The sequence below is a fragment of the Anser anser genome (assembly GCF_964211835.1).
Source record: "Anser anser genome assembly, chromosome: 21".
NCBI classification, from domain to species: domain Eukaryota; kingdom Metazoa; phylum Chordata; class Aves; order Anseriformes; family Anatidae; genus Anser; species Anser anser.
The window spans coordinates 10,011,691-10,025,050 of NC_139742.1; the positions used below are offsets into that span (position 1 = coordinate 10,011,691).

The 13,360-nt window shown below is 47.7% G+C and overlaps 1 protein-coding gene across 1 annotated transcript in view; it reads left to right on the forward strand.

The window, feature by feature from the left end:
- Nucleotides 1-1,828: 1,828 nt before the first annotated feature.
- The window catches only part of CCDC187 (coiled-coil domain containing 187), a 41,665-nt gene continuing 30,133 nt past the window's right edge, over nt 1,829-13,360 (forward strand). The window contains exons 1-10 of the mRNA XM_083808081.1: nt 1,829-2,517; nt 2,882-2,965; nt 3,714-3,757; nt 4,564-4,657; nt 5,714-5,783; nt 6,275-6,774; nt 8,471-8,569; nt 11,327-11,455; nt 12,069-12,817; nt 13,177-13,268. Coding sequence (XP_083664207.1) covers nt 2,923-2,965; nt 3,714-3,757; nt 4,564-4,657; nt 5,714-5,783; nt 6,275-6,774; nt 8,471-8,569; nt 11,327-11,455; nt 12,069-12,817; nt 13,177-13,268 — 1,820 coding nt within the window. The 5' untranslated portion in view covers nt 1,829-2,517; nt 2,882-2,922. The remainder of the gene's footprint in view (nt 2,518-2,881; nt 2,966-3,713; nt 3,758-4,563; nt 4,658-5,713; nt 5,784-6,274; nt 6,775-8,470; nt 8,570-11,326; nt 11,456-12,068; nt 12,818-13,176; nt 13,269-13,360) is intronic.

A 13,360-nucleotide genomic window follows, 5' to 3' on the forward strand; every position in this document is an offset into this window, starting at 1 on the left:
GTGGGACGAGCCCTGGGCTCTCCTGGTTGCTGTTGGCCTCCCAGCTCACCCAGCCTTCCCTGAAAGTTGCCCTCCCGCTGCTGAGGTTTCACGTTGCTGTTCTGTCCTCTCTCCTCTGTGCCAGTCTGCTCTGCTCGATGGCTGCCTCTGAACCCTCAGGCTGCAATTTAGGCTCTTATCTCTCGCACACCCTGAATAGCTGCGGCTCCCCTCTTGGACAAGCTCTGCATTCTTCGCACTGAAACCTCTAATCAGGCCGAAACCTTGGCTTGGAACAGCTTGAGATGGGAACTTTGTGACTCCAGTCTGCAGCTCAGGAATTCCTTGTTTGGTTAGACTTGAAAAGCTGAAATGCTGCGGATATCTGAGCACAGACTGCAGCGACACTTATTAGATTAGGAGTTTGAGTCTGTATCTTCAAGAGAACTTCTGTAGAGACCACAGGGATCCTTGTAGATGAAAGGATGTGGTGTCAGTATCTTGCCTCACCATCTGAGTACTTTCCAGTAATAACGAACACTTATGATACTGACATTGCTGCTGAGAGCAAATCTGTAGAATTATAAAGCACGAACAAATAATTGAGGACATAAACCAGAAACAAGCGTCAGATTCAATATAAACCAAAATGCTGATGGAACAGTACATTAGTCTGCTTTGCTCTGCAGCGAGGACACCTTGGAGAAGACATGATGTCTTTCCTCAGGGTACTTACTGAAATTCAGCCCATGATGGCAGTAACTGATGGTCACTGCTGTAGGGAAACAGATCATTTGTACCCTTGTTTCATGTGCCCTCCATGACTATCTGAGCCAACAGCACCTACAGCTTTGGGAAGTGCAGAATTTCAGCTTATGCGAGAGGGTATTTGTGGGAAGGAAGTTTAGAACTCAGAAATGTAAGAATTTCACAGGAAATTAATATCTAAGGATCATCCAACTAAGGAAAAGAAGTGGCATCAAACAATCAGCCTACTCTTGGCCGTTATATATCGATCATAACAGTTTCGGCTGTAATCACAGATGCAGGGATTAGCTGTAACTTTGGGACAAACAGCTGCAGGAACCAATGCTCCCAAAGCAATGCATGGGCAGCACGCAAACAGAACAGGGCAGGTTCACCAGCTGCGATGTGACGTAAGGGACGTTTAGCCTTCTGCAGCCACCGTTTTGGGAAGGTTTAAGAAAAGCACTGGCAGGCCTCAGCGTGGGACACCACCGCCCACTGAAGCCCAGCACAAAGATGCTCTAAAAGGGCTGGGTATGGAAAAGAAGAGGAGAGCGAATCACTGCTACAGCAAGGGTTTTCCAGCTGCTACCCGTTCCGGGTTGTCTTTGACCAAGGGGCAACTGCCACCCTCCCGGGTTGTCCTGGCAGGAACCGGGCTCTGAGCGTCCCAGTGCTGACAGCTTCACCTCCTGTCTGTGATCCGAGGCCGCCCTCTGCTGTTCGCTGCATAAACTGGTCCCTCTCGCTGAAACGCCAGGTAAGAACAGCAAGAACCGGGGTGGTTACCCCCAGATTTCATGTAATGAAACTTAAACACTTTGACACCAAAAAAAGTCACTCACAAAGGTGGAAAAATCTAATCTGATACCGTATACTCGCTTTATACTCTCAAGCTTTTCTTTGTAATCACAAAGGCAGGTTATTATTATTTTTTTTTCCCTAAATATAAACCAAATTTCAGAATTAAGCCCCCCACTCTCCTGAAACCAGGATTCAGGTGTGCAAGACAGGGCTGCTGGAGAGCGGGCTCAAAGGCTGGACCAGCCCAGGGAGCAAGGTGTGAGGAGAGGTGCCCTGGGATGAGGACTTGGGTAGGGCTGGTTTCTCCCCCTGCACCAGCACCGTGCCCTTTTCCCATCCCAGAACTGCAGAGCTGCTTCCAGCTGGCCCCGGGCTGGGCTCACTGCTCCTGAACCACCTTGCCCGCTGCTCCGCAGCCATCCAGCCCCGGGACCCATCGCCGCCAGGATGCCAGGCACCCCGGGAAGGCCACAAGGGCTTGTCAAGAAAGCTGCTGGCGCCTTGCCCCCAGTTTGCAAGCTGAGCTCAGCCTTCGGGCACCTCTCGCTGCTGTTTGTTTTCCTCGCTGTTCCTAATGGCCTCTCCCCGTGCTGCCGTTGCTGTCGCCCTGCATGGAGAGGCCCAAACAAAGGTGTGGCGATGGCTGACGGCTGGCAGGGCTCCTGGGACTCTCTGGATGGCCTCGTGCACCTCCCAGCACTCAGGGGCAGGGCAGGCACCAGCCTGGCCTGGTTTCAGAGGAACCTTTGCATTCCCAGCTGGTGCCGGGGAGCTGGTGCCTGCAGGTGGCTCAGCTCCGGGAAGGAGCCGAGGATGGGTGGCTGGTGCCGAGCTCTTTCTCACACCTTCCTTTGGAAGCGGCTTCTGGGTTTGAACACAAGAAAGGTTTCAGCTCGCCCACAGATCGGCTCTAAAGTGCTCCTCTAGGTGCTTTTGCATAGCTCCTAAGTGGAGACGCTGTTCCACGCATGGATGAGGCTACAAAAGGTAAGTGCTAAGCAGGCAGTAACGGGGCCGTGGGAGGGAGCTGACCTGACCCCCTGGTCACACAGTATTTGTCTCAAGTGAGCACACAGCTCCTGAGATCCCAGAGCAACTCTTCGGGGTGCATTGACCCAGAGCAGGGCATTTACCAGCTGTGTCATATGCCTGTCTCCCCCCGGGACTCCTTCACAAGGCTGAGAAAATTAATGATAGCAGGTAACATTTGCAGCAACCCCAGAAATGTAAATGGTGAGGCATCATTGGCAGTCAGTAATTATTGATGTGTAAAAATATATAGAGGCATAAAAAAGGCCTAGACTGTTCTCAAAGGGCAGCAGTAAGTAGTCTTTTTGCATGTTTTTTTCAGCCATGGATATTAAGCAAGCAGAACTGTAGCACAGCTGAAGGATGGCTAGCAGTTCTGTACCTGGAGGATCGGCTCCTCTAGCAGGTACGTGGGTAATGGGCTTCCATTTTCCTCTCCACAGTCATTTTCAAGTATAACTTTATTTTAAACTAAACATTTCTTGTGTTTTAGTGTTTAGTTTAATTTGCATGTCTTCAAACACAAGGAAGGAAATATTTTGAAGTTTGGCAGTGCTGGACAATTTTGTAGCTCTGTGCTTGCAGCTCTTACAGCAATACCCTGACTCCCCATTGCCCTTCTCTCAGCGGGACGGGCTCTTTGAGTCTTCCTCAGCCTGAAGTCACCAAGACTCAATTTCTGTTGAATGTATGCAATAAGTTTGTAGCAGAAGTTTCTCTATCTGATGTGTTGCTTTCTTGCTGTTTGTTTGCTCTTCTGTAAAAAGACATTGAGTAAAAGCCATTCTTACTCTCAGAAGTAATCCTGTATGTTTTTTTTTTTTTTGTAATTAACTAGTACCAAGTAGGATGGAAATGGGAAAATTCATCTCAGTCTTTCTTAAACACATGCAAAACTACCAGCTAATATCAGTGGAGATTTTGCTGACTAAGCAGTAATGTAGCTCTAAGAGCATTAGCTCTGACAGAGCTAAGCACTCGTTGAATACACCACGTATATAAACGCAGTCCAGATGCAATTTTTCAGGAGCAATTCTGTGTTTCAGCCACCAGCTCTGTAATCTGTTCAGGGCTGGGCATGAGGGTAAATTGTCTCTAGTGAAGACAGATGTGAAGAGATGTTAAAACATGCTTTCATTTCCTGTTTTCCACAGATGTGGTCCTGGCTTGGAAGAGCCTTCAGAAAGCCAAAGCAGTGGTACGTGTGGTCCAGGGAGCGTTACCTGTCACATAGCTTTATTGCTCCCTGCCAGCTCCCCACGCGATCCCTCTGCAGAAGTTTTTTATGGAGATAGTGTAGCTGAAAGCAAGGGAAGCATGCCATTTTGTTTTCCTTTTGCAACAAACATACAACCTCTTTAATCATTCACTAACTGACCAAAAGGGGATAAGGACAAAAGCAAGGAGTCTTAAAAAATTGCACAAAACTCTTCAAAAGGAATGAGGACAGGTAAAGGTTTGCCTTGCTTGTGGTTGAAGCCCTGAGCAGAACAATAGCTGACCCCCACTGAGCTGGGACATCCTCTGGATTCTCCCTGTCTTATTGTGCTCTTAGTAGGAAACACGATAATATTTACATCAGGCACACCCAGATGCAATCATAACCGTGAAGTTATGTGGATGAGCAGATAATATTATCCTAATACAGTGTTGCTTGCACGGCCTGATGCTCGTACCACGCTGCTGAAGTCGCTATTGGCTTGAGCTACTTCGAGCTTGAGATGTTTTTAAAAGCTGTCAAAACACCTCTGGTAGAAACCTGAGGCACACATACATGCAAAGTTTAAATAATGGGGAGAGAGGTGATTTCATCTCTTATCTTCCCAGTCAATTGCATTCTTTCCAACCGTAGGAAATAGCACCTGGAACATGCTCAGACATGCCAGTATTTACAGAGTAACTAGGAGCTGCAAAATTAATCAGAGAAGCAGTGTATGCCAGCAAAAGGCTACCATGAAAAAAAACATATGTCTCCCTTCAAAGGAAAAATCTGCCTTTTCACAGCTACAAAGGATTGAAAACAAATTGTATCATCAAACGTGGAGCTGTGCCAAATTGCAGGCAGCCAGAAGAAAGCTTTGGTGTGAAAAAAGCTTTGGTGAGTTCTGAGTTCCTGGGAAACTGCTGAGGCTGGGGGACTGCTTCAGTGCTGCTGGGATGGGGAGGGGACCAGAGATGGTGGAAGGCTCTCCTTACTGAAGAAAGCGTGTATTTTCCTTAGCTATCTACTGCTGTTCCCAGAATTTCACAATGCCCAAGGAGTCCTGCCTTGTTGGAGAGAGCTCAGGCAAAAGATGCAGCACTAATACCCAGCAGCTGCAGCAAAGGAAAAGCTGTTTGTGCTTTACCTCGGAGGGTTCTTTTTTTTTTTCTTATCAATAATTGAAGTGATGTAAATGCAGCATCTTGTCTGTTTATTCTTTTTTACAATGTGTTTAAAATAATCTATAAAAGACAAAATGGGATATGGAGAAAAAAAAAAACAACACAGGAAGTTAAACCAAATTCCACGAGACTTAAGAACTAATGACAAGAACAGACTTCACTTGTACTTATTTTTGCATCTGCTGGGTATTTGTTTTTGATCTGGCTTACTGGCTGGGAACAGTTTAACCACCGGCCCTTAGTATTGATGGTTGTTGTTTCCTCCCAGAGCAGCAGGGCTCCGTGTCACACTCCTGAGGACAGCTTGCTGCCTGCCCTCTGCTTCAGGGTACGAGAGGCATGTTGAGCTGATCTGCTACAGGCTTTGCTGGGCCTTGTGGTTTTGCATGTGAATCTTCTTTCTTGCTTTCACACCATTTGTATTACGGAAGGAAAGATGAGATGAAGGTTGGTCTCTGGGTTTAAATGCTGGGGCACGACGTGACCTGTTGGAGCACACTTTAACACCGTGCTGCGGTGTCACCCAGGGAGCTGGGCACAGGTTACCGAAGGCAGCTCGGGTTTCTGTGCGAGCCAGTAACTCGGGCTGCCCTGAGGGCCTGGGTGGCATGGAGACAGCGTACACAGAAATTTTTACAACAAAATCATACCTGGGAGCCCAAAGGGCCAAATTCCATTGGGGAATAGTCCCCAGTAAAATGAACTATTTTAATTTAATGGGTGAGGAACCTTTGTTTGCCAATATTGACATAATGTTGTTGCACTGTAGATGGCAAGAGAAGCACAGATGAAACAGGTTTGAATGAGAAAAAGAGCAATGAGGTTCCCTCGGCCTGCAGGTAAGTAATAACTTTAATGTACAGCACTCGGGGAATGGAGAGAGAGCGGCAAACAGAAAGGGATTTAAAATTTTAGGATGCAGGACTTCAGAAAAAGTTTAGCCCCATTTCACCCTCGGAAATGCTGACCAACAAGCCAATGCCATCAGTCTACCTGCCTTAGTCCACGCTTGTAATAACTGATCAGACCGCGGTTCCCTTTGCACTTTCCCAATATTATCTTCGTTTGCCAAGCTGATGGTAATGGACAAACTGCTGATCCCGTGGACACACCGAGATCACCAGCAGAACGTGCCTAGAAACTCAGCTGCCGTTCACGTTAGCAACCTAACAAACAATTTAATAGTACACCTTACACATTCAGTCTCGCTTTTCTTTTTCTTAAGAGAAGGGATTTGTGCTGCCCTCTCCCCTGCCTGGTCACAGAGCTGTCTCCACGAGAGCCCTGCTGCGAGCTCCGTCCCACCGGGCACAGTCCCCCTGTCCCCCAGGGGACACCCGCGCTCAGCCCCTCGCGGCCCTGCCAGGAGGCACCCTGCGGACGGCGAAGGCACAGCGGGGACGTGGTCTCCTGCGACGAGCCTGTGCAGAGCAAGAGGGGACGGTTTCAGGGAGCAGATGGATTCGAGAAGTCGTGCAGGGCAGAAGGGGAAATGTCCCCGCTCTCCGCATCACCCCGCTCCCTCCCCTGTGGGGAGAGGTCGGTTCTCGGCTCCCGTGCCCACGGCTGGCATGCCTTGTGTGTACTGCCCTGCACCAGGCAGCGGGCCCAGCGATCAGAAGCTGGAAGGACTGTGGAAAAAATCACCCCAAAAGAAGTTAGAGCAGCTCAAGAAGAAAATCCAGGAGCAGAAGCAGAAGCAGCAAGCGGCAAACCAGGCGCAGGAGTGCCAGGCCGCAGCCCAGGCCGCTGGAGGGCTGCCACAGAAGAGACCGCTGACAAGGAAGGTGTGCGCAGCGGTGTCGGCTCCTCCTGCTCCGGTTTGCAGAGGTCAGTAGGGGTCTGGCATCTCCAGAGAAAGGCTGGAACTGTGCCCTACAGAGCTGTGCCTTGGCACAGCTGCGTACTGAACCACACAGCTCCCACCCCGTGTTTAGTTACGTGTTGGGCAGCAGCCGTGTCCAGGCGATAAGTCCCTTAATTTCTGCAGCCCTCGGGGGAGCTATAAACCTCCCCGTGCTATAGGTACCAACCTGCTTACCTTACTTCTCTGGATTTACTCCCCAGCAAGCTCAAGTTTATTAATTTCTTTCCACATAATAGTGAAGAACATGCTGCAAAAATACTCCTCTCTCCCCTTTCTGCCCAAACACTGACCTCTCCTTCCCGCAGAGAAGCACACCACAAACAGCACACTTGCATCAGCAACTTTTTCGTCTCTGGTTGCATTTCTTTGCCCAGGAGCAGGTACACGATGGCCCCGAGTGGCCTGGTCCTGGCACTGAAGCTCTGCGGGAGAAGCCCTTTGGTGGCTGTGCTACCAGGGTCTTTTGGTGGCTTCTCTTAGCCTGTGGCATGGAGCTGCCACCCCCCACGCCTCTCTGCACACTGCAGCTTTTGCCAGATACAAAGCACGGAATGGGTGGCATAAGCACATGGGAAATAGCAGCACTGCAGCGTGGGGAGGCATCCCAGGTATTTAAAGCAGGAATTGTGTAGTTCAGAGGCATTACAGGGGATTTAGCAGATCATTCAGTGGAAGTAGTGGATCTGAGAGCATATATCCGAGTTCTTTATCCTGCTTTGCTGCTAAGTTTGGACCTGGAGTGCCATTCATGTACAGCTGTCACATTAGTTTAGCATAATTTAAGATCTCGGGTTGCTGTGAGTAATGCAGGGACTTGAGAGCAAGTACTTAGTGCCCTAGGGCCAGCCCAGTCGGCCTGCCCGCCCGCAGTCTTTTCAGGATTACTGAGGCTGTATCAGACTGGAGAAGACGAGCTGAAAAGCTCTGCATAATAAATCTTATTGCTGTAATAGCATTAGCGTTAATTCGTTGGGCACTATGATCCCTGTCACACACCATCAGCTTCCAGGGGTGCTTCCCTTAGATCTGCTCCCAACCACTTTTTACAGTGAAGCGTGGAAGTCTTTTACGGAGCTCACCCGGGGTCTCTGGGAGCACACACGGGTTTCCAGAAAGACCCCAGAAGGAGAGGTGCCACACGGCACCCACTGGATGTGCCAGTTAGGTCAGGGCTGTTTGTGCAGCACCCTGTTGTATGCATAGATGGGGCAGCAGACGTAACCTTGGGGATCCAGGCCAATGCTGGCCTTGCTGGGAGACCTCCAGTACCACAAAAAATCAGAGAATCATGGAAAAATGGAGTGCTGCTTCCTCTGTGCCTGATCCGGCTCCGATGAGAGTTAACAGAGGCTCCTGCTGCTGTGAGCAAACGGGACTGGGTCCCCCTCATCTGCCCCTGTGGCTCGGGACAGCTCCAGCTCCCAGCCAGCTTCCCAGGGAGCGCAGCACAATGTGCAGGGAAAGTGGAAATGTTGTTCTTCCTAGCACGCCAGCTGGCAATGAAAAGGTGGCTTGCAGCTGCCACCTAGAAGCTGCCATTTTTGTCACAGTTTTGGTTTGCTGGGGACAGCTCTCATGTGTGCAGTTTAATTTTACCTACACACTAACTCTTTTACGTGTTTTCTTTTTCTTTTTTTTTTTTTTTCCTCCTGATTGAAGACCAAAGGGGGAGAAGTTCAGCACAGAGAATTCAAACACAAAGCCAGAGGCAGCCTTCACCCAAATCCTCTGCGCCGGAGAGAACAGCGGCAAGTAAAGGTAAGGATGAAAATCATGAGAAATGAGAGACTGACAGACAACACTACCTGAGGTCACAGCAGCTGGATACTCACCCGCCAAAATATTTATCTGCTTATTAAAATAGTGTCAGATCCTAGGATGCAGGCAAGGATCAGAGCCTGGTATATCCAGCAAGTAACAAAACCACTGAGAGACAAAAATCAGCATTTGTTCAAGGAGGCAGAAGATGAGCAAGGGCAGCACAAGGACATGAGGCTTAATTTCTGGGTTAGCTGCATGCGAAGCATGCCGAGGCCTCGGGGGGGTGTCTGACCAGCCACCTGCTAGCACTTTCTGTCACTAGCTTTTGGGTAAAGTTTGGCAAGTCACTGCCACAGACTCTCCCTCGGGCTCTCCATGTGCAAAGGATTTGTCGCACGCCCCATGCCGATGCCCACAGGCGTTACCTAAGAGCCAGCCCCTGTGACCTCCAACAATTTGTCACGCCGTTGCCTGCAGCAGTTGAATTCCGGGCCTGCCAGGATTAAAAATAATCAGAAATAAAAAATAAGCCATACGTCCTAGGTGGGAAGGACCGTCTGTCCCCTGTTCCCTTCTGTGCTCGCTAATGAATTAGCAGTGCCACCAAAAGGCAGGGATTTCACAGCCTGCAAAGCAGGGGCCAGGTGAACACAGTGCAAAGTCAGATGAATGATCCCCAGCCTTACTACAGACTCGGCACAGGAGCAGGATTACCGATCACTAGCTCACCATTTTCCATGAAGGGTATCTCTAAGTGCGGGTTTGAATTATCGGAGTAATTTTACCCACTTAACGCTGGCATTGTGCAGTGGAAATGGCTGCGTCCAAACTTTGTGGGAGCAAGACAAGGAGTGGAAGTGCCGCGGGTGCCGCTCACTCCAAGCAGGTGTGTTTTCCACTGGCAAAAGTACCAGATCTGCAACTTCTGGGAAACAGAAAGAAAAAAATCCAAGCTATCTAATACATGCAGACGAAATTATGAGTAGAGCTGCATCCCGCACCCTGCTACCTGAGTAGTATTTAAAATGCATGAAATATATAATAATTTCCCTCTCCCTCCTTTTTTTGTTTTAATGGATTGTTTGAAAAATGGCTTGATCTTCCTCTGAGAGTGGGTCATAATAAGACCATGGCACATGAAACATTCATCATTGTAACTGCCAGTGTCATGGTGTCTTTATTGGCTATTAGTTTCTGTCAGTGAAAGAGCCGAGGCAGGGCTACGAGGAGATGAATGAGGGGTCAGGGGTCAGAGCCAGAGTGCTCAGGAATTTGATGAATTATAAATTTGCTGTAGTTAACAAAAAATTAAGTCACAACAGCTATAAAATATTCATCTGCTCAAAGGTAGGAGAGAAGTGGAGAATATTTAAATCAAAAGATTTCCTTCTAGCGAGTGATTTTATCAGAAACTCAGGCTGTTCTTGAATTTTGACATAAATTTTCAGTAGTTAATAAATACTTTGTAGATAAAAAAGGTTTAATTGAAATCAGACAAGACGGCGAAGCAAAGACCGTTAGAGCTGTATATTAATGTCTGTTGCATTTTGAGAAACTAAGCACAATAAACAAATGCATCCTCCTGCATTTTTAATACCTCTAACCTAGAAAACAAAGCGATACAGCGAGGTGTTTAACTGAAAACACTGATGGATCTCAGCCCGCCCGAGCCCAACAGATTTTGGCAGTTCCACCCATGGTTCGCGATAGCTGTGGAGAGGTCGCCTTGCTTTCTAGCTGTGGTCACAAAGCAAAGGACAACCCCGTTAACCGGTGTCCAAAAGTGCCCCACGGCCAGCAGACGGTTCCCAGCGGTGCTGTACGCACACAGCTCAGGACACGGAGGGCTGCTGAGCAGAGGCTACGAAAGCCAGACTCAGTCAGTTGGTTTTATCCACATCTTTGAACTGAGGCCGACAACTATTTAAGAGTACAGGCCTTTCTCTATAAAAAGCGTGAATATTTTAGCCAGGGTAAAACTTAAGGGGGGAGGGAGCTTCCCTGCAAATACCAAATAAGTGTCTGTTTTGTCACCTGCTGCTCGAGAAGCGTTTGCGATAGATAGATAATCATGCCAGTGCAAGTATTGGCATGCTGTGAATGCGATCTGAAATTATGAAGTAAAACGGTGATAAATGTTGTCTATTATGTGACACCACCTATTAAGCAAGAATAATTTGTTTGTGCTGCATACTGCAGCGTTTATTTTTGCATTACACATGGTCCCTCGTCCTGTATCGCTCATTGATTCTTCCCCGCTGCATCTTGCTGATTCTCACCAGTTTAAAAACGAATTAGTTCACCCTAGTTAGGCTGATGCAATCACAAGGAAAAACATATTTTCATTATCCCCCTCTCTCCAGTTCTCAAATCTGCTGGAACCCAGCAAGTACCAGCTGTCTGCAGCTGCCTTTACGGAGGGATGCTGTCAGATGCTTGTGTCCCGACTTCTTTTTGTTTTTGAGGACTCTGGGGTTCTCTGGCTTCTGAGCAAAGATTTTAAGAGCTATATGAACATGACGCAAGTGATAATGGTATAAATTGTAAGTTTGAGTGCTTTAAAAACTTTTTATTATCAGAGTAGCATCAGCATCTTGTTTTGTTTTGTTTTTTAACTTACTCTGACTGAAACTTTTAGGTCTCCCCACATCTTCAGTGTGACTTCTGGACATCACCATTAAAAAGAATTATGATAGAGCTTCAATTTTCTTTCAAAGAACATGTGAGGGTTAACAATTAAGTCCTCTGTTTCAGATACAAAGCTACCCAGTCCATCTGCATGGAGAGAAGGTCAGAAGCTAGCTAGACAGTTGCTTGGTCCACCCCCTGCATTTCCAAAGCAGAGAAGCACAGCTGAGGAGCAGACCACTGGAAACGCCTTGGGTACAGTTGTCTCTCGCTGCTACACTAGTTGCTTTGGCACACAAACAAAAAAGTGGTGGGCCATTTATTAAATCTAGCTGAAATAAATGGTTTCAGGGCTCTTCTAAGCACCTATCTTTAAAGACTTTTGCAATAACTCACTTGTCAAAGCTAACAACCACCCAGAACAACTACTAAATCTGTTGTCTGTGGTCAGCTGGCACAGTGAACCCATCGTGGTTTTGTAGGGACAGCATGAATGCACTGTGTCCTTAAAGCAAGGCTTGTCTGGATCGTGACACAGGTTATGTCTCCGCAGCGTGGTGCAGTGTCAAGCAGGTACAGCATCAGGCCCATGTCCTGCATGTATTTGCATGCTCTGCTTTTCAGCTGGGCTGGTTTGCCAGACACAGCTGTATGGCTTCCCTGACCACAAACTAGACATCATTTGTATAACTGGACACTGTCACTTCCAAATTAGCAGAGATTTTTCTTCTGTCTAGACCGCAGAAAATCTTACAGCAGTCCTCAGACCTATGGTAGGAAGCAGGTTTTGAGATGCACATGACAGATGTAAGAATTGATACATCACTCGAGTGATAACACCACTGTTGTTTCAAAATCATTTCCACAGAACCTGAGCGAGGATTTGTAGCAATGCCAGCAACGGAAAACAGCTCTAGAGAAAATGGAAATGAACCTGTGGGGAAAAGCCTTGAATTCAAAAGCTGCACAGTTCCCCCCCACAGGCCTGTTGAAGGGAGCAGCAGTGCACCAACCAAGGATACAAAACCAGTACTCAGGAACCTGCATTTGCAAAGCCAGTACCAAGACGAACACAGACGTAGCAGGCTCCCAGAAGACACTGTGAAAGCAGAGGTAGAAGTTCTGCAGCAATACCCGGGGATCCTTTCTCCTTCACCTGAACCTCAGACCACGACTCCCTCTGCCTTCATTGAGGACAAGATAAGAGCTTCGTTAATAAAGGCTGGAGCCAAGCCCGGCAGCTCAGAAAAGTGCAGCAGAGGAAAAAGCACACCTCCTCAGAGATGGAAAGGCTCAAGCAGCCCTCTGCAGAAAGGGTTTGGGAAAGAAAACCTTAAATACCCTTCAAAGAGGAGGGTAAACATTAGAAAACCTCATCCCTACAGCCCTGAAGTTGTTCAGGAATTTATTTATAGAAAGAATGAAGAGAGAAAGAAAAAAAAGCTAGAAGAGAAGAAGTCTTTGATGAAGGCCATTGAAATGAGGAATAAGAGGCTGCAAGAAGTATACAGGAAACAGAGAGAAGCTATCGGAAAGAAAACGCTTTCTGACCAGGCACACAGCCTGGTCGGGGAAACAGCTGCTGCGACACAGAGCCCTCGGCGTGCACTTAAACAAGTAAGTCATACAGGAGTGGCAGGTTGAAAACCCTTCGGTCTTGATCACTGCAGCACCGAGTAGGACATGAAACGCTCCATACAAGTGCTCTGAAGCGTCAGAAAGTTTTATCTGGAAAAATAGAGCAATTAACTTCTAATTATAGCAAGAACCGCTGTGCTCATTAGTAAGGCTGGAACCCTGGACTTCAGGGTCAAAAGCCTGGAAATCTCGATTGCTTTAGCTAAAAGAACAGGTTTGTTGTTTGGCTCGTGCATTTTTCCGGTTACATGAACCAATTATTAAGTGGAACAAAAGCCAAATACTGCTCTTATTGCCCAGTTATTTAGTGCTTACACGAATGGTCACTTTTGTTTCAGGAGCAAACCGGTGGTGGAATCCTGGCGAGGAGTTTCATGGCCTGGGTGGATAAAACATCCCATACTCTACTAAATAAAGACCACAGAGACAGGTACTCAGACTTTAAAAGCATCCTAGAAAGCCTCTCTCTCAGCACACGCTGCAGATTTTCACAGTGTTCTGTTGAAAGCTATAAAAACCAGA